Source organism: Odocoileus virginianus, chromosome 5 (genome assembly GCF_023699985.2).
Source record: "Odocoileus virginianus isolate 20LAN1187 ecotype Illinois chromosome 5, Ovbor_1.2, whole genome shotgun sequence".
In the NCBI taxonomy this organism is placed as follows: domain Eukaryota; kingdom Metazoa; phylum Chordata; class Mammalia; order Artiodactyla; family Cervidae; genus Odocoileus; species Odocoileus virginianus.
The window spans coordinates 14,849,163-14,872,694 of record NC_069678.1 but is presented as its reverse complement, the minus strand read 5'-3'; the positions used below and the strand labels follow the sequence as shown (position 1 = coordinate 14,872,694).

Here is a 23,532-nt window from a genome sequence, read left to right as displayed (position 1 = left end):
TATCAGCTTAGCTTTTGGCCATCTTGAAGCTTGGGGAGATTAAGCCTGCTGGGAAAAAAAATCCTAAGGAGCATTCAAAGAGGAATTAGAGGTAGAATTAAACACAGTTAAACAGCCCCAGCAAAGCTCCCAGACTTCCCCCTCTGAAGGAAGAGCCCAGGCACCCCAGCATTTCAGAAACCCAGAGGATGACAGTCAGCACAGAGGTCAGCCTGCCTGTGACATCTGCGTCCCTAAACCTCGAAGTCCTCCAAGGGCAGAAAGTCCGCAACTTAATTATCCATCTAGCAATGTAGCATCCACAAGTTCTTCTATCTGACCAAAGCCATTTTTTTGCTGTTTTCCCTGAAAAAGACTGCATTTTTCCTAATAGTGGAGGACAGAAAGCTTGTCCAGCCTTGGTCCAGGGAGCTGGCACTGCCGTGAGAGGGACAGTCCCCAGTTAAAGAGAATAAGGTTGGAAGGAGGGTTGGGGATCCCTAGCTGCTGCTTGGAAATCCTCTTGGCGAGTGAGGACAAGGATAAAGGCGGGGGAGAAGGAGAGGTAGAGCAAGCTGGCATCTCAGGCCAAGTCCCCTGACAATGGGCAGGAGTCTGGAACCTGCAGCCTGTTACTTAATTATCTCTGAATGGTTTTTGTTCCTGGCTTTAAACATTTACCCCTATTGGGTTTTCACGGCTTCACAAGCTCTCTATCTCCTTTTCTTTGCCGTTGCCATGGCAACGACTCCAGGCGTACAACTGCTCTCTGATTTTAAATAAAAGTTGAGGTTTCTCTCTCTCTCTCTTCCCTCCCCGCCCCTCCCTCCTTTTCTCTCTTAGGATGGATGAGGTTTCTCTCATCCCCTCCCTTCGTTTCACCTTCCTCTCTGCCCTGCTCTACCCCCACCCGACTCGGTTTCCTTATCATCACCCCATTCTCTCATTTCCTCCTTCCACCTGCCTCTCCTCTAAGCCCTCTCCCCTGTCACTGGGCTTCCTAGATGGCCCTAATCCCCTGGTTGCCATAACAGCAAGACAAGGCTCTTTAGGAGAGCCGGGGCAGAGGTCGAAGGATAAGGGCATGTTGGGGGGAGGGGGGTGGTGTGATCTGTTGGCAGCCCTAGGAGCAGTGTTACCCAAGATTCTTTGGGGACCACCACTTTCCTCTCTGGGCCTCAATTCTTCTAGCAATTAATGGGCAATAGACTCCTTATCTATTCCCCACCCCACCCCCAGGCACCAAGGAAGGACTTTTTGATCTATGCAATTGGGAATGGTGGGGGAGGAGACACGGAGGTCTGTGAAGATAAAGCAGTAGTTTTCCAAACTGCTGAGTGGCCTCGGTGTGTGTGTGTGTGTGTGTGTGTGTGTGTGTGTGTGTGTGTGTGTGTGTGTGGATGGGGGGCAGGGCAGGGTGAAGGTGGAACTTCTAGCATCTGCTCTGGGGCAGTGAGTCACTTACAGTCCTGAGTCTTGGTTTTCATTGGCAACTTTCAAGGGCTGGATTAAATCTTTGATTTTTCTGTACTTTAAGGTGCCCAAGGACATCAGAGAAGTCTCAGCAGCTATAGCTGGTGGGGGTAGGGACCAGGGTGAGGAGGGGGGGATTTGAGGGAAGTGGGAGGTGAAACACGTGCCTGAGACCCAAAAGAGCTAGTCCTACTGTCTGGTACCACAGGGGTCTGCTTTTATCTGCTCAAGGCAGAGGTGGGGCAGACCTCCCAGAAATCCTCATCACATGTTTCTAAAGAAAGCCAGGGCCTCCACTCACTCCCCACCAATAGACTGTCCAAGTGGCTGGCTTTGCCAGCTACCCGGTCATTCCCTGGCCCCTCTGCTGGTAAGTCATGGTTTAAGTGGAGACTTAATCATTCCTAAAATGGTCTAGAGATTGAAATATTCCACTTACTCCTCAACAACATAAACCGTTCTCTCTTAATTGTATGATACGGGTCAAGGTTAAATACTTGGGTATAAGGAGAAATAAACAGCAGTCTGGCATTTTAGAGAAAGCTATGGATTGAGGGTGAGAAGACTTGATTTCCAGGGCTTCCCTGGTAGCTCAGCTGGTAAAGAATCTACCTGCAATGCAGGAGACCCCAGTTCAATTTCTGAGTTAGGAAGATCCCTTGGAGAAGGGATAGGCTACCCACTCCAGTACTCTTGGGCTTCCCCGGTGGCTGAGATGGTAAAGAATCTGCCTGCAATTCAGGAGACATGGGTTTGATCCCTGGGTTGGGAAGATCCCCTGGAGAAGGGAATGGCTATACATTCCAGTATTCTGGCCTGGAGAATTTCATGGACAGAGGAGCCTGGCAGGCTACAGTCCATGGGGTCACAGAGTCCGACACGACTGAGCGGCTTTCACTTTCACTTTTTCTCAGGGCGATTTTATCCCAGGGGGCACTTGGAAATGTCCAGAGACATCTTTTATTGTCACACCAGTGAATGGAGGGTGTGTTGCTACTGGCTCTAGTGAGCAGAAGCCAGGGACGCTGCTAGACATCCTACAGTACACAACAGCACCCCCTCTTCCTGCATGCGTGCACACAAACACACCCACTCATGCAAACACACCAAATATTAGTTGTATCTGTCTCAATCAATTCATTTTCCCATTCAGAGCCTCCATGTCCTCGTTCATAGATTAGTACCTTACAGTCAATTATTTAGGTCACACATATTTCCTGAGTGCCCATGTCAGGCATCTTTCTAGGCACAGAGGGTGGAGCAGGTGCAAGATCAAGAGAGAAGGTCCCCCTGTCCCCAGAGACTTTTCATTAACTTATCTTCACAACTTGAAATGAAATTGCACAAGGTCACACAGAAAATCAGGAAGGAAGCTAAATCTGAACCCAGGTCTTCAGACTACAAATCCAAGGGCTCTTCTCAACACTCCATGCCATAAAATATTAGGATTCAACTCAGCAGTAAGAGCTATCACATACCACTTAAAGCATCTCAGATACCTCTTCCAAGCATTCTACAGAGATTATTTAATTCAGTCTGTGTCACCACGCTATGAAGCAGATGCTGCTATTCTTCTACACCAAAGTGAAGGACTTGCACAGGGTCATGATGGCACCTGGTTCTGGATCTGAACCCAAGCGGCCTGAACTCCAGATCCTGCCCTTTTGCTCAAAAGCTCAAGAGTACTTCCAGGGCATCATCTGCATCACCTGTGAGTGCCAAGTCACTTCAGTCGTGTCCAACTCTTTGCAACGCTGTGGGCTGTAACCTGCCAGGCTCCCTCTGTCCATAGGGATTTTCCAGGCAAGAATACTGGAGTGGGTTGCCATGCCCTCCTCCAGGGGATCTTCCCGACCCAGGGATTGAACCCGTGTCTCTTATGTCTCCTGCCTTGACAGGCAGGTTCTTTACCACTAGCACCTCTTTGTTTTATAGTTGAATAAACTGAAGCTCCAAAATAGCATATCACTTGCCCAAGAAGAGTCAGGATGAAAATCCAGGTCACCCAATCTAAGATCAACTTAAATATACCCTTGAGCTCTCAATGTCTATAGTCCTATTGGGGGAAGGCAGTGGGAGGTGCATTATAAGAAACAAAGTCAGCGATCCCAGTCTGAGGGAAAGAGGACGTGGAAAAGTGGGAGAAACACCTAGTGGTCAGGAGAAAGGAAAGAGCTGCCTCCAGATGGTGAAGGAGATAGTGGAGGAGGGGGAGGAGAGGGAGGGAGCTCAGAAAGAAGCAAGATGCTGAGCACAGAGGGAGGGGCCAGACTAGGAAAGGAGGAAGCCCCAGTGGCTCAGATGGTGAAGAACCTGCCTGCCTGCAATGCAGGAGACCCAGGTTCAATCCCTGGGTCAGGAAGATCCCCTGGAGAAGGGAATGGGTACCCACTCCGGTATTCTTGCTTGGAAAATCCCATGGCCAGGGAAGCCTGGCGGGCTACGATCCATGGGGTTGCAAAGAGTCGACCACGACCGGGAGACTAACACTCTTCTGAAACCTCGGGTGACTACTCTCCATGCCTCGCCACCTATCAGCTGGCTAGGCTGTCAAGATATGCAGATCCTTAAAACAACCCTGTCCCCCTGGTCAGGGAACGAGAACTTAGAATCTGTGACCCACCCCCCAAGTCCCCAGCCCCAGTGTCCAGGGGCTTCACTTGCTGCTTTTCCTAACAACCAGCCCCAGCCCTGAGGGAGGGGGCAAGAAGAAAGGACAGGCCTTGAGACCGAAGCACCCAACACAGAGCGCAGCGCCCAGGAGGCACCAGGACCTGCCAGGCTCCCTCCCGGCTTCCCAGTTCCTCCTGGAGATTCTTCCAGGCTCAGCTCCTCTCTTCAAATCCACTTTACAAATGAGGAAAACAGGCCCAGAAGCTTCTCTGGGGGCCCTGACCCTCACCGAGAAGGCCCGGGCATGACTTATGAAAGAGGCTGGGGTTTCTTGTTTGTTATTTTTGTTTTGTTTTGAACAAAACAGAATCCAGGGCCTTGGGGAACTTGCAGTCTGGTAGAAAACTCAAAGGTCAGTGCTTTAAAACTGAGTATAAACTAAGCCTGTGAAATGAGATAAAGGGAGGGTTCGTCAGAAAAGGCCCTTGGAGGAGGTAACCCTTTGAGAATCAGATGAGGGAGGGGGAGGGTGAAGATGGAGAAGCTTACATAGCGCAGGCTTTAGGTCTTTACAGACTGAAATTCCTGGGCTCTGGCTCCTAGGAGAGGGCCCTGGTTTTCATTTTTTCCCTTCCCCCCACAGCTCAGCTCTGGTCGGCCTCTGAGATGATTAAAACCAAAAGAATTTTAAATGCCTGGAATTCACTTTTCACCACTGATGCCATTTGCTTATTTTCTCTCTCTCCCCTCCCTTCTCATAATTTCTCCTCTTGGGAGAGCTATCTGTTTGCCTCACTCTTTTCTTCTGGCCGAGTTTGCTCTGCGATGATCCCCAGTACCCACCAGTTGACTGTTTTCATTTCGGGGAAGAGGAGAGAGGGGGTAGGGTGTCCCAGGCAGAGGGGAGGGAGGAGGGGAGGGTGGAGGGGCCTTGATCTTGCTGGCGAAAGTTCCCAGAAAAAGAAAGAAGAAATAGCTTTCAGGGAAAGAAATCTGCCAAATGTTTATGTTCCCACAAGACTCTGCGAAACCTTTTCACAGACCAAAGCTAAAGTTGAGGGTGAGATCAGAACACGTTTCTTAAGGAACAAACTCTTATCAACAGGCACACACAAGCACCCACATCCTTGATTCAGGGTCCCCAACCTTCCCAGAGCAAGCTGGATCATCTCCATTCCCAGGACAGCAGACTCCTGTGTGTGTGTGTGTGTGTGTGTGTGTGTGTGTGTGCAGGGAGAAGGGTACTTCTGCTGTCCTTACCCAGAGTCCAGACTAGATCTGAAAAACGTATACAAAGTTTGCTTCCACCCTGGTTCCTAAACAAATAATGCTTCTCCAGGGGCACCCCAACTCTGGCTCTGTGAAATCCATACCTCTGGTTTTGGCTCAAAAACCAAATCAGAGAGATCCAGGGCCTCATTCAGGAAGAACCAGTCCTTTATGTGAACTCCCCCCCGTTGGCAAAGAGTCAGAAAACGGTGCAGCCCAAATCTTGTAGATTATTACCCTTCCCATTTTATGATAAGAAAATAGGCTCAGGTCACTGCATAAGGCACACTTCCCAACAAGCACAAATGGAGCTAAAATTCACAGCTAGACTCGCAATCCAGTGCTCCTTCCATATTGCCTCCTAAATGTAGATGTTCCTACATTCAGTGCCTGGGAGACCAGGAGCTACAAACCATCTGAGTGAGACTGGACACCTTGAACCCTTTGGCACGGGGGCTCTGCTGCAGGCGCAGTGGGCAGTCTGAGGCGTGGAGGTCAGCAAAGGGAGGGTGTCAACCCTACCTGGAGCTGGATGCCAATAAGCTCTGAGCTGGAAGTAGCCCTGTCCGAAACTGACCACTTATTTATGAAAAGAAAAATTGCACCAGGACAGAGTGACCTGGGTTGTCAAGGCTCAACAGCACATCCCAGAAGAGGCACAATGTAGAAATTTTGTGCCCTCCCTTACTGAGGAAGGTGAACAAAAGCACTCTCCCTCCCTCATCAGCTTTTTAAAAAATTAACTTGTTTGATGTGGTTTCTAAGGTCATGGGCTTCTACGTGTAGTGGTAATAACAATAGGAATAGGAATAGCAGTCAGAGCTACCATTTGTTAAACACCTGTCATATGCCAGGAACTCTGTTTACATATACCATCTGCAGTCTTTCCAAGATTCCCATTGATCAACCAAGAAACTGAGACTCAGATTATATGACAAGTCCAAGGTCTCATGGCTAGTTAATGGCAAAAAGGTCGATAGGATCCAATTCTTTTCTTTCTCAAGACCAAGCATGGTGCTAGGATGAAGAAAGAAAATTCAATACAGACAGCGAAAGAATGGGCATCCCCCATTCTCCACCACGTCCTGCGGAGCAGCAGCCCTGCCCTCAGAGACAAGATGAGCAGCAGTGGGGAACAGTGGTGAGTTGCCAGAACTTTGGGTTCCAGTCCCGCTCTGCATCTAACCCTCTGAGTAAACTTCCACTGTCTCTCATTCGTCTCAAATGCATCATCTGGGCATCTTCCTCTCTGTTTATCTTCGGGTTGGGAGCCCAAGGAAAGCCCCAAGGTTTGTGGTTCTGCCGGGGCTGAGGGCCCAGCAGGAACAGCACTCTCTCCCTCCTTTCCTCTTCTTCCCGGGTCACAGTTTTCCTCCTCTCTGAAATGGAGCATATTGTCAGCTCCTGGCACAGCACCTGCAAGGTGTAAGTCTAAGTGCGAGGCCTTCCCCCTCTTCATCCAGTCACCATTATGGAGTGGTTGTTCCCTGAGTGGGCTTCCCAGGTGGCACTATTGGTACAGAACCCACCTGCCAGCCCGGGAGACTTAAGGGAGGCAGGTTCGATCCCTGAGTCAGGAAGATCACCTGGAGGAGGGCATAGCAACCCACTCCAGCACTCTCGCCTGGAGAGTCCCATGGACAGAGGAGCCTCACGGGCTACGGTCCATAGGGTTGCAAAGAGTTGGACACAATTGCAGCGACTTAGCACACATGGCCATGGGATTCAGCCCCAGAGTGTGGGTTCCCAGGCCAAATCCCGGGTCCTGACTGGGTGGTGGCCCTGCCCTTTCTTTCTCTCTCATCCTTCTCACCCCTGCTGACTTCACTTCCCAGCATAGGGTCGATGAACTTCACTGGGACCATCTCTTGCTCCCCATCAAGTGTCCTGGTCACCAGCCTATGCACACCTCCTGCTGTACCCCACCCTACCTCATCCCCCCCACAACCAGGGAGGCCAAGGGAGCCAGCGATGTGCAGCTCTGGCGGACCAGGTGGAGCTTCCCCCAGGGAGCATGACCATACTCCCTGCCCACCACCAGCAGAGCCTGCACCAGCCTGCTGGGCAGACCAGGGGTTCTGGGCCCGTGCTCCGCTCAGCACTCCACGCACCCCCTCAGTGCTGCTGCCTGACGTCCCCTTCTTCCCCTCCCTTGGTCTCTGCCCCCACCTCCCTCCGGCATCTCTCTTCCCACTCTCCCCTCCTCTCCCGCTTCCTCCCCTCCCCCCTCTGCTTCGGGCTTGGAGCAGGAGGTTATGAAAATGAGCTGCGTGCCCAGGAGACTGTAATTATCTGCTAAGTGTGAAAGCCAGAGTGATTAATTAAGAGATAATAAAAAGAAAAGGAGGGCGAGAGGGGGGCCTCACGGCTTTGCTTTGATGATAGAACCTGAGGTGAGCCAAGCAATTAGGGGAATCTTTATCGAGAGTTAGCTATAATCCACAAATTATCAAGCACCAAATGCTCCAGGAGCAGGGCACATTTCACTCCTGCCGAGTGACAGACGGACAGACAGGGAAGGACAGCGGGAGAAGGGGCCCAGGGAGCATGCAGCTGGGGGCAGGGAGAGGCTGGTGCAGTGGACAGATCGTCCCGTGCCAGGCCGCCGGGCGGGCAGCACTTCCAGGCCCTCAGGCCGTGGCTACCCTTGAAACAGGGTAGCAGCCCCTGACAAAGACAGGCTGGCCCCCAGGCAGGCTCCACAGCACAGCCAACTCGCAACACCCCCACTGTCTCCTCCAGAAGGACCAGAGGGCCAGGCGCCGGTCTCCCCCCCCAGACATGTCAGCTCCTCCTCTTCGAGGACTCACAGTCTCCCCTGTCCTCAAGGGACCAGGAGCTGCTGAAACACCATTCCTCTCCCCGCCTTGGCATGTGGGAATATGTCACGCGGCCGGTGCGAATGCTGCAGGGGCCACGGCTCGACAAGGCGACACGGCAGCTCCCAGCTCCCGGAGCCGGCAGCCCACGGGGCCCTAGTTGGATAGCCCTCCCCCGCCCTTCTCCACTCTTCTCCCACCCGACCCTCCTGGAAGAACGGTCTCTTCTTTCCCACTGGGTCCTGCCCTACCAGTCCTTCCCACGGGGGTCCATTTTTCCTTCTTGTCCCCTCCTGGAGCCCTTCCCTAACTGACCCCACAGCTCCAGTATCTCTTTCCATCTTCTCCTAGGCAGACGTACAACAGGGTTCAGAATTCCCCCCTTATTTAGATGATCTTTGTGTGTGTTTAGACCCCGAGGAAGATGGCAACCTGTCTGCTCAATTACAACTAGCTATCTGACAGCAGAAACCAAGGCTCCACCCTCAAGTTCAAGCTTAGGGCTACGAGTTTGCACTGATTGAATAGAGTCTGGTATCCTAGTCCACACTCCATCAGATTAGCAGATCTCCAAGGCAGACACCCTATCCCTTTCTTTCTCCGCCCACAGTGATGTCACTTGGGACCCACCCTGTCCACCCAGGCACGGCTGTTGAGGACATCCCTGTGTGGCTTTCCTGGTGGCTCAGCAGTAAAGAATCTGCCTGCCTGCAATGCAGGAGACATGGGTGCGATCCCTGAGTCTGGAAGATGCCCTGGAGGAGGGCTCGGCAACCCATTCCAGTGTTCTTGCCTGGAGAATCCCGTGGACAGGGGAGCCTGGCGGGCTACAGTCCATGGGGTCACAAAGAGTCGGACACAACTGAAGCAACTTAGCATGCGCACACACACACACACACACACACACACACACACACACACACACACAATACGTGATTCCAAAAGGAAGATATTCCTGCTCTGAAGCTAGATCAGGTCCTGCCTGTGGCCTAGGCTCACCTCCGCCATCTCCCCTGCAGGCCCCACTCTCCTCTAGGTACCCGGCGCTGCCCCAGATGCCAGGGCTTCTCTCAGCCTGGCCCCCGAGGAGGGGGAGGAGGGGCCCCCAAGCCATCCGCCAGAGCCCCTCAGCCTCCAGCTGCTCTGAGCCACCGAGGGGATACTGGACAAGCAAGGGCATGGTGACTCAGCCGGGCTCCTGGGACACTGCTCTTCTGGCCCTGACTGGGGACACTGGGAAGACAGATAGCCTTGGCGGTTCGTTGGAAAGTAGACCTGCTCCCTAAAGAGACAACCTGCTCGACCTCAACTGAGGCCTCAAAGACAGTGTCACCTCTGACCTGTCTAGCCTTGCTTCTCTATCACAGGGAACTCTGCCTTGCACTGAGAGAAAAATGAACCTTTTAGGGGAAATGTTGTTTTTCCAGACATAAAGAATACTGGACTCTTACTCAGTTATAGTCTCAAATAAGACAGTTTTTTTCTTTTTCTTTTTTTTTTTCCAAGGAAGAGCAGGAAGGTTTGGGGTTAGACACAAAGAAGAACTTCCTGCATGCCAGGGATTAATTGATATGAAGGTGAAGAGAGAGCAAACGAAATTCCTTTCTCTTCAGAAAAAGGACAAACACTGATGCATCCAGGTTGATTCAACTTAGTCCTGCCTAAAGAGAGAGATCTTGAGAGTCCAAAGATGTTCAGATTCTTCCAGAATCATCTCTCCACCTTCACTCCTGACCCTAGGATCTATGTTCTAGGAAGCCCGGTCTGACTGACCACCTCCTTCTCTGTTTATTCTGAAACTCCTCAGGATGGATGTGTGTAGTTTGCACTTGGAGATGGCTGAAAGTGTAGTCAGTTTTCTGGGGGGTTCTTCTTTCCCCTAGTGGACAGGATTCCCTAGATATACGGAGCAAACTTTTCCCATTTTATCAGAAAACTCTGAGGGCAGAGGCTCTCTTCTCTGGCCTGTGGACCTTCCTCGACAACCTGAGGCTCCGCACCCAGATCACGAAGGGAGGGAGAGAGAGAGTTAGCTCATCACGTTGCCCGAACAACCATTAGGGCTACATGAGTGTGAGAAAATGACCTGCCCTGGGCTGGTCCTCCTTCCCTCCCTGAAAACCACGACCCCAAGTAGGTCTGTGATCCACCTTCCTTCCCAGATCTCACTTTGCTCGTGATCAAACTTTCAAGCCAAAGCCAACAAGGCCCAGGCCCTGGCTAGCGGCTCAGTCAAAATGTTTTCCCCCCCAAAACCCCACCAAATGAGAACTGGGTTATGAGGAGTCACTCTTTTCATTTAAAAAAAGAAGGGAGAAGGCTGACTGATGACTGACTGGCTCCGGCATGGAGGCATGTCTCCACCAACACCAACAACTGGCCAGTTGCTTTTCAACTTTGCAGCTGGCAGCTGTTGGCATGAGTGAACACTTGGTGGGGTGGAATAGAAGTGGCTGGGAGCATGGGAGGTGGTGGGAATAAGGCTGGGCAGGTTAGGCTTGGGGCCGAAGATGGGCACGTCGGCACACACTGCCCCCTCTCCTGTCGCACAATCTGCTTCTCTAAAACAAACATATCGATGGTCCTGAATCAATGACCCATTCAGGCTCCGTTATACAACCAAGCCGGCCGAAAAGTGAATTCAGGTAAATGATTTCTATTTTTTCTTGCTTCCCATTAGAACGTTGAAGCTCTATTTCCCTACAGGAAACACATCCTCTAACACTTCAGAGTGTGGCCCAAGGGCCAACAGCATTGGCATCACCTGGGAGCCTGGTGCCAGCACAGAAATCCCACCTGACCCCAGATCTTCTGAACCAGAATCTGCACTTTTTAACCAGATTCCCAAGGTACTTCACAAGCATGTTCAAGTCTGAGAATCACTGTTCTAACACACTGAGTTGAAACCTTGTGGAGATGGGGATTTAAACCTAAACCTTCTGGTCCTGCTTACTGTGCATTGCCCAAGGAGTGCTTTCCCAGGGCTTAAAGTAGAGGTAAATGGTTGCTATCACTCCATTTAACAGATGAAGAAACCGAGGCTCACAAAGATGAAGAGCCCACTGAATCTTCAGAGCCAGGATCAAACGTGATTCTAAAGCAGGGTGCTTTCTATTTGCTGAAATCTCAAAGTTCCCACCGCACGGCACTCCAGAGACCATAAATTCAGGGGTTACCAACATCACTGGCATGGTTCACATAGACTTATCTGTATTTGCACCATTATTTGCTCTTCACTCATCCTACTGATCTGCCTTGGACTATGAGCTGTAAAAAAGCGGGCACTGTGCAATATGACTTACTGAAAACCAACTGTGCTCCAAATACTGCTCCTTCACATAGATTCCTTCAGTCCTCACCGACCTGCTAAGGTAGGTCTTACTGTCTCCATTTTATAGATGAGAAAACTGAGGCTCCAGTGAAATGACCTGGTCCTGCTCACACGGGTGGCAGCCTCTCTGGCTTTCCCATAGGCCCTCTGGTCAGGAGGTCCCAGGGCACTTGAGGGGTTATCCAATTCCAAGGGTGTGTTGAAAGAGACCAATCTTAGGACATGACCCTGGTATGAAACCAAAGGCAACATGCACAAACCAAATCCCTGAGATACAGGCTGTATGGGCTCCTCTCAATTTTCTGCACAAATGGAGAGCAGCAACAGTGCAGATAATCCAGAAGTCATTTTAACTTGCTTTGCAATGCATTTTTTTTTCCCAAGTCAGATTTTCCCTTCTAATTATATTTGGCTCAAACTGACATTAAAATGAATTTGTATTCTCACTTCACCGACGGCCTGGTGAGGGAAGAAGTCCCAGGTGTGTGCAGGGTGATAGGCACATCAGTGTAGAATCAAACATCATCCAGGCAGTAGCCGACTGGGGATGGAGGCTGGAGAGCTGTCAGCGCTGGCAGCAGGATTATGTGCGTGGGAGAGGTGGTGCACAAAGATGGAGCGGGCTTCAGGGGCTTCTGGGAGTCCCCTCGAACCATCCCCACAGTGAGGTCAAGCTGATACATTTCCAAGGAGGTAGGGGCTGGGGCACAGACCAGCACACAGGGTTTGCGGTCAATTGCTCAGGGTCTGGGATTAAAACCCAGGAGTCCACTAGGTTATCACACTGAAGAAAACCCCAACTTCTCTCTGGGGCTTCACCTTACCCATCTGCCTGCTCCCACTCCCTAGTCTCTCTCTCTCTGCCCTCATCTGCCCATCTCAGCTTCTTTCCTTTTAATAACCTCCCAGTTAAGTGAATCGAATGGGAAGAAGCAGTTAAAAGCACCTCATGGCTTGACAATGCTGGGTAATGGACCGAGCAGGGCCCCAGGCTGTTCCTGGGAGAATTCAGGAAGGGGGGGGGAGGAAGGAAAAAAAAAAACTCAACCAAGGACAAAGTTAATTTAGAAATCAGCTCAGTAGGGTGGGGGGAGTAGGGGTAGGGAAGAGGGAACTGGACCCAAGAGGTTGGGAGATCTGGGGAAAGCACGCTTTTATGAACTGCCTTTGTTCCTGGAAATCATAATCCTTGGGAGGGACCTAGCTCGCTCACTCCTTCGGATTCCTCAGCTCCTTCCATCCGGAGCAGGGGGCACAATCAGGGATTGTCCGGAGCCGGGATACCTTCCACAGCGCTGCATTCCAGTGGCTCCAGCCGCAGCGCAGCCCCGGCCTCACATCTGTGGCCGTGCTCTCCCCCTGCCAGGCGGCCTCTTCCACTCCCCGCTCTCTCCGATGGCTAGACTTCAGCATTTTTCACATACCTCTCTTCCAGCGTTTATCTTATAGTATTGTCAATATGTGTTTATACATCCATCTCCCACACCCGCCTTGAGTGGCTCAAGGACAAGGACCAAATCTCACTTACCTTTGGATCTCTGGTGCCTCCATGCAGGCCCAGCCCAGCCCAGCCACTAAAAACACACCAGCTTAGTGGGACACTGGCCCTCACCCCTGTGGCTCACTCCCCTGGTGGGAATCTTCTTCAAAGGCTTCCATTTGAAAAGCCAAAGCCGGCTTCCTTGAAGAGGTTTGAAGAATCTCCTAGGCTCAGCCCCTAAATGCACACACATCTCTGGCCACTGACCAGAGGAAATGGCCCAGGATTGACCCTGCAGGGACTAAATAAATCCAGATTGGCGCTCTGATGAAACCTGGTGGTTCCCCTAGAGTCTGGGCAGTGCAGACCCAGCCCAGGTTCCCAGAGAACATGGGACGAAGAACCTAGGTATCCACCAAGCTGCAGGGCTCACCACTGAACTCTGCCTGCGGGCATCTTTATCTTATTAGACCTGAGGATTCGAAGGGAAAAAAACATCTCATCATTTCAAGCCTCCCCAACTCTGGTCACAGATCTGAGACTTCAGAGGCAAACTGATTTTCTCTTAAGTTTTTCTGCTCACTTCTACCCAGTCAAACCCCGACCATCTGCCCATTTCTTTTTTTTTTTTTTTTTGCCAACTTAAGGGGCTGTAAACCTCAACAGTGGGCTTCCCATGTGGCACTAGTGGCAAAGAATCCGCCTGCCCATGCAGGAGACGCCAACAGATGGGTGTTTGATCCCTGGATCGGGAAGAACCCCTGAAAGAGGGCATGGCAACTCACTCCAGTATCCTCGCCTGGAGAATCCCACGGACAGAGGAGCCTGGCGGGCTACAGTCCCTGGGGTCGCAAAGAGTTGGACACGGCTGAGCGACTGAACACACACACACACAAACCTCTACAGCGGATCCAACAGATGAGGAGTCTAAGAGGAGGGGAGGGTTTGGTGAAGAATGAAGTAGGGATCATGAAGTTTTTAACACTTCTTTTGCTTTAAAAACAGAAATCCCTGTGTCTTCCTTCTTACAGGAGGCTCTCAGGCCTGGCATTTCCAGGCTTTTTTGGGTCAAGCCCCAGACTACTGTTCCATTATTTCTCCCTAACCCAAATCCTCAGCTGCCACCAGCCTCCATGGACCTTGCACATTCCGGCAGCCACACCTTGACTCGGGAAGTTCAGCCGGTCTGGTAATGCTCTCCCTCTTCCTGCCACATCCACATCCTGTCCATCCTTAGACCCGCTTCCTCCATGGAGCCTTTCCTGGTCTCTTCAGCCCACAGCAAGCTCCCCAGCTCTGACTGCACACTGCTCTCCTGGCGCCAAATACACCCAGTCTAGCATTACCTGGAATCATTGCATATATAGGCACATCTTAGTTTCTTAAAGAGAAGGGACCATATGATATTGTGGGTTTTTTTTTTTTAATTCTCCATAATGCCTACATAATGTATGTTTCATATATAGTAAGATACATTTGCTGACTTGGAAAAAAACCAATTCTCCCCATTTTATGGAAGAGTAAACTGACACCTACGGAAGCTAAGTAATTTGCATCTAAATCACAAAGTGAGACCCTTAAAGGCAAAGGTAGTACTTTATTCTTTTGGCAACACTGGTGCCTGGAACATAGTATAAGCACACAACACATCTCTGTGGGATAAAGGAACCAGGCCCGGACTCTTCTTCCCACACAGTGAGGATGGACTCTTCAAACTGCTTCAGAAGGAAAGAAGAGGCAGAGAAGAAAAGCATCACATGGCCAGTTGGCAAGAAGGATGTATGACTCCTAATCTGGCCTGGAGTGGGACAGGCCACAGGCACAGGCCTGCCAGCCCAGAGCACTCAGATACCTGCTGTCTCTTGCTGCCTCCAACCCAGTCCCCATGGCCCTCTGGGAGATTCTTCCATCACCTTCCCAGAGTCAGGCCGCTGGAGGAATGAAGCAGCAGCAGCATCTCCCGGGAAACTAATGGAATTTGCTAGGGAGTGCTACAGAGTTCCACCCTGGATTTAAGACCCTTAATCCTGAGGAAGCTGGCTGGCTACAAGGCCCATTTATTTCAATATGATCCCAATTTTGTTAAATGGACTCAAGGAGGGCAGAGAGGAATGAGGCTTCAGCTCCCTGAGACTACAGAGGTTAATAAAAGTTGCTGGAGAAATTAAATGTGGAGGGGGAGAAATTGGGAGCTTGGTGAGAGTTGATCCAGGGTGGGGGAGAGCAGGATGGAAAAGAAAAATGCAATCTTCAGCAAAAAAGAAAGTCAGCTTTCATCCTGGGAGCTCAAAGAACTCGGTCAGGTTGCACTGTCTGTGAATCTGTGGGAGGGAAGGTGTCAGAACTGGGGCTGCAGGATGGAGAGAGACCAGAATCACACAATGGGGAAGCTGAGGGTTCTAACTTTCTTCACCTTGTAGTGTGTGCATCTTCAGAGCAAGACAAGACAAAAACTGGTATCTTCAAAGACTCTTCAAAGGATGGCTGCCATAGCTGGCAGGGGAATGGTACAGAGAAACACGGCACTATTCTCTGACGAATGGATGGGCCGAGGGAAAGTGAGAGATATCTGTCCTTAGGTGTACGCGGGTGAGAAGTGGCTGCGTATGCAAGCGCGCAGGAGATCACGAGGGAATCTACACGCGTGCATGTGGACACATACACTGCACAGTGAGACTTGCATGTGGCAATGTGGAACGGGTGGGTGTGCCCATCCATCTTCAGGGGCTTCCCTCTGGAACCATTCCTGCCTCCCACTCCAACTTCCTTACTTGGGATCCTGTCCTGGCTCTGTCACTACTTAAACATATCATGTTGGCCAATCTGCTTAGCATCTTTCTTTGTTTTTCTTTGTCCACTCACAAAATGGGTTATTGTTGGTACTTAAAAGAAATTTTTTTAAATTGCACCGAGAGGCATGTGGGATCCCAGTTCCCCGATCAGGGATTGAACTCATGCCCCCTGTATTGGGAGCACAGGGTCTTAACCACTAGACCACTTGGTAAGTCCTTACTATTGGTATTAAATGAGTTACTAATGCATGCAAAACACAAAGCGGGCTCTCTGCAAAAGAGAACCACCTTCTCTCTCACTTAGAATGGACTCATTTTCTTTCCTGACTCCTGAGACAGCCTCTCTTTGACATAATATTTCAGAATTGAGGACATGGCAGCCTCTTTCTTCTTTCCTGCTGACCACTGCCTGCTGCTCCCTCACCCCCAATCCCAGCCCTTTCCAGGTCAAAGCATCTTCCAGGACAGGGCAAAGTAAAGTGGCCTGGAGGCCTTGAGAAGAAATCAGGCAGGAGCTGGTAGGTGGGGAAAGGTCACAGCCTTCCCAGCTCTGGACGCATGGATAGGAATGTCCCTATCCTAGGTTGGAAACCATCCCAAAAATTGGGATGATGGAGGCATTTGCCCCCATCCCAACCTCTGCTTAGCAAGTCATTTCAACTCTCTAAGACGGCTTTATTATGTATTAAATGGAGGAAATAATAACCACACTGCCTATATCATAGGACAGTTGTAATATATCTACCAAATGAGATTGTACATGTGAAAAAGTTGCTAAAATTGGAACATACTATATAAATACAGGACTTCCCTGGCGGCTCAGTGGTTTAAAAAAAAAAAAATCTGCGTGCCAATGCAGTAGATGCGGCTTTGAACCCTGGGTGGGAAAGATCCCCTGGAGAAGGAAATGGCTAAAGACTCCAGTATTCTTGCTTGGGAAGCCCCATGGACAGAGGAGCCTGGCAGCTTACAGTCCATGGAGTCACAAAAGTATCTGATGCAACTTAGTGACTAAACAATACAAAGTTAAAAAGACTCTACAGGCGGGAAGAAGAGATCTGTGGTGTTACAAACCTCCTGCTCCAAACAGGCAAGGAGCTCCCATCCCCACTAAATAAAAGAGATGGTCATCCAAGCAAGACAGCAAGATGCAGGTGGGCTGGATGTCTCGGCTGAGCCCTGGGGGAGCAGGCTGAGCCAGGCAGCTGGAGGAGCCTGTCTGTCACCGTGGGGAAGGAGAGCAGGAAGACGCCCTCGCCCTCTTTTCCCCTCCAGAGCCACCCAACCGAAGGGAGGGCACTGCACAGGTGCCTCTGCCATGGAGGGTGCCCAGGGGACCATGGGCCTTGAAGTAGAACAAAGAGTTTGAATCTGGGATCTCGTACTCCAGGGATGGCCCTGAGCAAGTTAATTAAAATTGGCTTTGGTTTCCTCATCCTTAAAATGGGGGTAACATTTCCTTCACAAGTGTTGTTACAAGTGAGTGTGAAGAGCGGAGAGTAGGGATTTGACAAGAAGTCATTTTGATGCTTTGGGTGGGAGACCGCCTCTCCTACAGTCACTTTTCCCTACCCTAGGGCAGGCAGGGCCTCCCAGAGCAGATGAGAACACCAGACCCCGGCCTCTGTGTCCGCCAGGGACTGGGCTGAGTGTCTTGGTTTTCTCCCCAGGCCCGCACTCAGCACCCCACCCCTTGCATGACTCTCCACAAGTCAGTCTTGCATGTTACAGGGGCAGTTTCCAAGTTTGCAGCTCATGGACCTGTAAAGGCTGTGTAATTTTAGAAACCAACACAAAGTTGCAAACCTTTTCATTTGCCAAGTAAAGCGCTTTGTACAGACTTCCCTGGAGGTCCAGTGACTAAGACTTCCTGCTCCCAATGAAAGAGACCCAAGTTCAACCCCAGATCAGGGAACTAGATCCTACTTGTTGCAACCAAGACCTTGCAGCAGTCAAATAAATACAAAATATAAACAAACAAACAAAAAATTAAAAGTCGTTTATGGGCACTGTTTTATTACCAAAGAAAATCCCGTTCAACATCCAAAAATGTAGGACAGAATCTCAGAATAAAGGATGGTTTTAGGATTTTGAATGAATTTCCATTTATGAACACTCGCTCCTTTTTCCTCTTAGTTCTCCTTCAGCTCTGGGTCAGGAAGGACCCTGTCCTGGCCCAGCATCTGTCCCTGCTGGCATGTGGGATCCCAGTCAAAGGAAGGTGGGGGCAGTACTTGAGGGGAGCTGGTTCCCCAGCCATTAATACCATCAAGATGCCCAACCTGTCTAAACCTCGATTTCTCAGCCATGAAATGGGGATAATTACAGAGCCAATCTCAGGAGGCTACTGTACAGATTAAATTAGATAATGCAAATAAAGCAGTTAGCACAAGGGCTCCATAAATGATCCATATGATTTCCAGACTCTGAAATGCTGCCACCTCGGGGCTAGTGTTCCTCCTTTCTCATAAGAGCTTTGGCTCCTTCTCACTAGAATGCCAACCTCTTCCACTTGGTCCTCTTCTTCCCCAAACCCTTCCTGAGGTCTCCAACCAAGGCTGGTTAGCTTCCCCTTCTGGGTCCTCCACAGCCCAGTTCTCTCCACGAGAGATACAAGACAGAGGTGCTGGAGCCCAGGACCAGGAGCCGAGAAAACAAAAAGAGAAGGAGGAGCTGGAAAGGAAGCAAAGAACTGGGCTGTCCATGTCCAGCCACAAAGTCCTAACAGAAGCACTTACAGGGCATGTCATTCCAGACACTGTTCCATGCACCTTGTATGGATTAACATGCCATTGCCACCCTATAAAATGTTATTTCTATCCTGACTGTACAGACAAGCAAACTGATTCACAGAGAAAGCACACAGCTTGTTCAAGCTGACACAACTATCCAGTGGCCTGGGGGGAAGGGTTTAGCCAGGGAGCTGGACAGGAGTCTATGATTTAAGCACCATTTAATACTGCCTCCTTCCAACATCATAGCACTCTCATCGAGTCAATCAATTGATCAGATATTTAAGGGCACTTATCTCACGCTTAGCACTGTGTCAGAAAGTGAAAGGATAAAAGAGAAATGAAGACTTAGTCCCCGAGGATATAAAGCTCTACGGGAGCTTCCATCAGAGCACTTGGTTCTCAGGTCAAGATGGGGTGAGGGCCAGGGACAAGGCTGGGCTGCTTCATCCCTACCCCACCAGAGAACCAAGGGCAGAGGAAGACAACCAACCATGGGAGCCAGCAGAAGGTGGGAGGCCTAGATACCCTCTCCTCCTCTTCCTGATCCAGGATCTTCTGGGGTCCAGAGCTAGAGCTGGAGGTAATGCTAGGCCCTGAAAACTGTGTTTACACCCTTCTCCCTGGGTCTGAGCAGAAGTCCAATCAAGGTCAAGGAGAGGGACCAGGTATCCTGATTTCTGCCACGTCTCCCCCTGTTCTTCCCCAACCTCAAGATCCTGCTTTGGGTTAGAAATGTGGGCCATCTGAAGTGTGTGTGTGTGTGTGTGTGTGTGTGTGTGTGTGTGTGTGTGTGTATCATGGTGAGAAGGGCGTCCATTCCCAGCTACTCTTCTTTTCACACTCTTGTTCTCTATTAGGATGTAGCTGTACTCAAGCAGTTGAATACTGGGAATTTAGGAGGCCCTGGGGCCTCTTCCCTTTATTCCCCGCCACCCTGCCAAGTGGTGACAGGGATGCCCAGGGGACATCTAGGGGCTGGAGGGACACATTTTCCCCCTACCCCCACCTCCACCCTCCCCTGGAGGCAGCTCCCGCCCCGAGCCGGCCTGTCATCCCACATTGCTCTGATTAGCTATAATCTTTCTTTTTCAATTTCTCCTCCCTGAGACTGGGGAGCGAGAAAATCTCCCAGAAAATGAATAAATATTTCAATTTTCGGCGCAATCAGTCTGAGGAGCCAGCGCATGATGGAAACGGGGGGAAGGATAATGGTTTTCATTTAGATAAGATACAGAAAATTATTTAGTGAAAAATGAAGATTGATGAAGCCCATTGAAATTCTTTAAAACGCGATTTTTATTTCTCTGCCTAAGCTGTACGTTCCCTTCCTCTCTCCTCTCCGCTCGCCTCAATTCAACTGCCTTCTCCTCCCACCTTCTCCGCACTTACCCACCACCCTCCCTCAGATGCCTGGTGACCCCCCTCAGGTTCCTCTCTCACTGCCCCAGTCCCTGCCTACAACTCTTCCTTTCTAAGGATGGAGGCTGAGGAGGGAGGTCCTGCCACTGCCACCACCCCCCTGAGAGCATCCCAGTCTCCCCAGGTCCCCACTCCTTCCAACCTTGCCTCCTCTCCAGTCCCTGCTCAGCCTCCCAGGAACACTCAGGAGTGACTTCCTCTCCCCTCTGCTCTAACCTCTCCCTTTGGCTCCCTTTGGTATCCCCCCTCCCACCCCCAAAGACTTCTGCACACTTTCATCAGGTCTTGCTTTCACCCCTGCAGGAGGATGGGCGATTTCCATCCTCCCATCGCCCTTCTCACCATGATACACACACACACTTCAGCTAACCCCTGACCCGTCCCTCCCCAAAACAGAAAGGCACGCAACACTCCTCTCTTGGACCATTCTACCCTGCTTCAGTCCACATGCCTCTCCTGTTTGCGAACTGCAGCTTTTGTTCCTTGAAGCTTGTTCGTATCCATGTTGCTGACACATTAAGGCTGCAGGAAAAGGGCAGACAGACGCTTGCCCCCAACACATACCAGTACTGACCCAGCTGACCCCTCCCCCAGCACCGCGGGCCCTCCTCCCCTCCCCCTCCTCTAGCAGCCCGGCTGAACAAAGTCAGAACTTAAGTCATCCTCCCAACTTTCTGCCAACTGGCTGGCTTGGCCTGCCAACCCCAGGACCAGGCCTCCTTTCCCCCAGCACCACTTCCACCCCACTCACACTGTGAACGTGGTCCCTACCCAAATGCTAAGTACGCCTGTGTGTGACCCCAAATCTAAGTACGCCTGTGTGTGACGGAGGGGGGTGGGAGCCTTAGGGGACAGGATTGGAGACCCGCCCCCACCAACTCAGCCAGGCTTGGCCTCCAGAGCCTCGGAGGGCCCGGCCAGGAGGAGAGGGGAGGGGTCCAATACAACATCCCTCCCCTAAACACACACCCACCAGGCCAGGAAGGGAGCCGAGAGCAGAGGGTGCTCTCTGCAGAGTAACTTTCCTCTTCCCAGACCCACCCTCCCGACACCACCCAGGAGGAGACCCCCTCCTCCATTTCGCCGTCTGTACATCTCCATAGGTATCTGCCTATAGGAATGTCTGTTCAAGTTTCTTTGTTTGCTGGAGGGTTGGTATTCACAGAAGGGTCTCTGTGTGTGGCTATGTGTTGTGTCCTTGTAAATGCCCGACTGCATACATGGACTGTGCCTGTGAGTTGTGGTGCGTTTGGGGGCGTGAATATGCCCGCGTGTACCGATATGGGGGAGGAATCTGTCTTCCTCCGATGTGCCAGCGTCTTTGTGTATATGTGTCTGTCTCCGTGTGGGGAATGCTCGCGGGTATGTCTGTCTCAGTAGGTGAAGAGTCTGTCTCAGTGTCTAGGGCTGGTTTTTGGGTGTTTGTATGTCAATTTCTGTGTGGCAGCTCCATCTTGGGGGTGGGGGTGGGGTGGAGTGGGGGGGGGGGCGCGGCTAGCTCAGCAGGATTAAATCTTCCTTAGAGTCAGATCCAAGAGACAAGAATCCACTCAAACAGACCCCAGTAGGGGCTGAAGTCTGGGCCCCTGGCTTCTTCAGTTACCCTGCCGCCCCCCAGCCCAGCCTTAGGATACACTAACATCCTCATCTCTTCCAACCTCTCCCGCATCTCTCAACCTCTCCTCCATCTCCCAGGCTCTTCCCCGCCGGTCCCAAATAAAGCCCCAACGTTGGTACTTTTCTGACCCAAGAGGGTGTTAGCCGCCCCCCCACTCCCGCCGCCCCCGCAAATGGCCACTTCCATACCCAGGGGGCCCGAAGCTGCCTTTGGAACTCCACTCCCGAAAGGGAGCCTCCGCGGGCAAGGGTTCAAATCCCCATCAGAGGCCCCGAGGCACCCCTCCCTTCCTCTGGAGGGGGCAGCCCCGGGCAGTCTGGAGCCGCGGCTCGGACTCAGCCCCGCGAGGGGCTGGGCTGAAGGAGGGCCGGGATTCCCTCCCGACATCTTCGGGAGCCTGGGTCCCCCGCTTTCCGCGCACCTCCGCCCCCCGAACCTGAGATCCCACCCTCCTCCCAGCCTTCCCCCGGCCGGGACCCAGGCGTCCGGACTCCGGGTCTCGGAGGGTGGAGGTGAGTAGAGCTGCCAAAGGCTCCGGAAGAGACTTTGAGCGGTCGGATCCCTTTTCCATTCCGACCCCCGGCCCTCGCGGCCCCGATTCTCGGTTCTCCCGCGCAGCCAGAGGAAACAACTTGGGCAAATCAACGGAAAACTCCTCCTTGCCAGCCCCCGGTACTCCGCGCGGGGACCCAGCCCCCACCTCGTGGCGTCCCGACCCCCGGGGACCGGCCGCGGGCGGCCGAGCCCCTCGGCGCGCCCCGGGTGGGGGCACACACTCCGGCCCCAGGGGTCGGGTGGGGGCAGCGAGGGCAGGCGCGGGCGGAGCGGGGGGTGGGGGAGCTTACCTTGGGAGAAAGTATCGGAGAGAGTGAGGATCCAGACGAGGAGGCTCAGCATGCTGTCCTTCCGCCGTGCGCCCGCCCGCGGCTCGGGCCCGGAGTTGGCGAGGGAGCGAGAGGAGCGGGCTGGGGAGGAGGGGAGCCCGGGAGCCCGCCCCCCGCCCGCCCGCGCCCGCCCCTGCACACTCACACGCACACTCACTCGCGCGCACAAACTCACTTCCCTTCCCTCCGCTTCTTTTATCTCTCCTTCCTCGCGGTCCCGTCTCTCTCTCCCTCTCCCTCTTCCTCGCCCCCCTCTCCTTCCCCCTCGCCCTTTTATTATTTCTCGCCTCGAGCTTTATCTCTCCGGGTCTCTGTGGCTCTCCGCTCTCCCTTTCTCCCCCCTTGTCTTCCTTCCCTCTCTCCCTTGTCCCTCCTCCTGACGTCTGCTCTCCCTCCGACGGCCCTCCCTCCACTGCCCTCCCCTTGCCCCCCCAGTGCGCGCGCACACACACACTCACACCCCTCGCTGCAACTGAGATGGACGGAGCGCCAAGAGAGAAAGCGGTGGAGGGCCAAGGGGTAACAAGGGGAGAGTCGCGGGCGCTGGGGCAGAGACGGCGGGACCCCTGCCCACCCGCACCTCCCTCCCATCTATATACACAGCCCTGGTCCCAGGCTACCGAACTAGGCAGTGGATGGGGGGGGCGGGGCATGGGCTGAGGACCAGCTTTTAGCCCTGGGGATGACTGTGGTGGGGAAGGGTGTGTGAGTGTTTGTGTGTGTTTGGGTGTGTGTAAGCATGTTTAGGAGAGGAGGGGGTGGGCAGGCGGTGGTTCATGGAATCAAAAAGCTTAAAATCCTTTTTTTTTTTTTCTCTTGTTAATTCCACACCCAAAATCTAACCTCTGTATTCTCAAATTGGGAATTCTCAATTGACTAATGAATGCTGGAGGTGGGGAAGGAATCACTCCTCTTCCCACCTACTAAAGGCAAAGCTGGAGAATTCCAGCTGCTTCCTGGATTGGCCTGAGGCCCCCGCCAGGGGGCCTCACCCAGCACACAGTGGGGCCAGGCTGTGTTGGAGTCCTCAGCTGGTGGAGGACAGGCGTAAATGACTCCTTCCTTTGTTCATCTTATCTTCCCATCCGAAAAGAGAAGTACTCAACTGGAGGGCTTCAAA

The 23,532-nt window shown here is 52.1% G+C and overlaps 1 protein-coding gene across 2 annotated transcripts in view; it reads right to left on the bottom strand.

Moving 5' to 3' along the window:
* The window catches only part of KIRREL1 (kirre like nephrin family adhesion molecule 1), a 100,079-nt gene extending 77,322 nt beyond the window's left edge, over positions 1-22,757 (bottom strand). For both annotated transcript variants that reach the window (XM_070467584.1, XM_070467585.1), the window contains exon 1: positions 22,374-22,757. In XM_070467584.1, coding sequence (XP_070323685.1) covers positions 22,374-22,425 — 52 coding nt within the window. In that variant the 5' untranslated portion in view covers positions 22,426-22,757. The remainder of the gene's footprint in view (positions 1-22,373) is intronic.
* Positions 22,758-23,532: the final 775 nt, after the last annotated feature.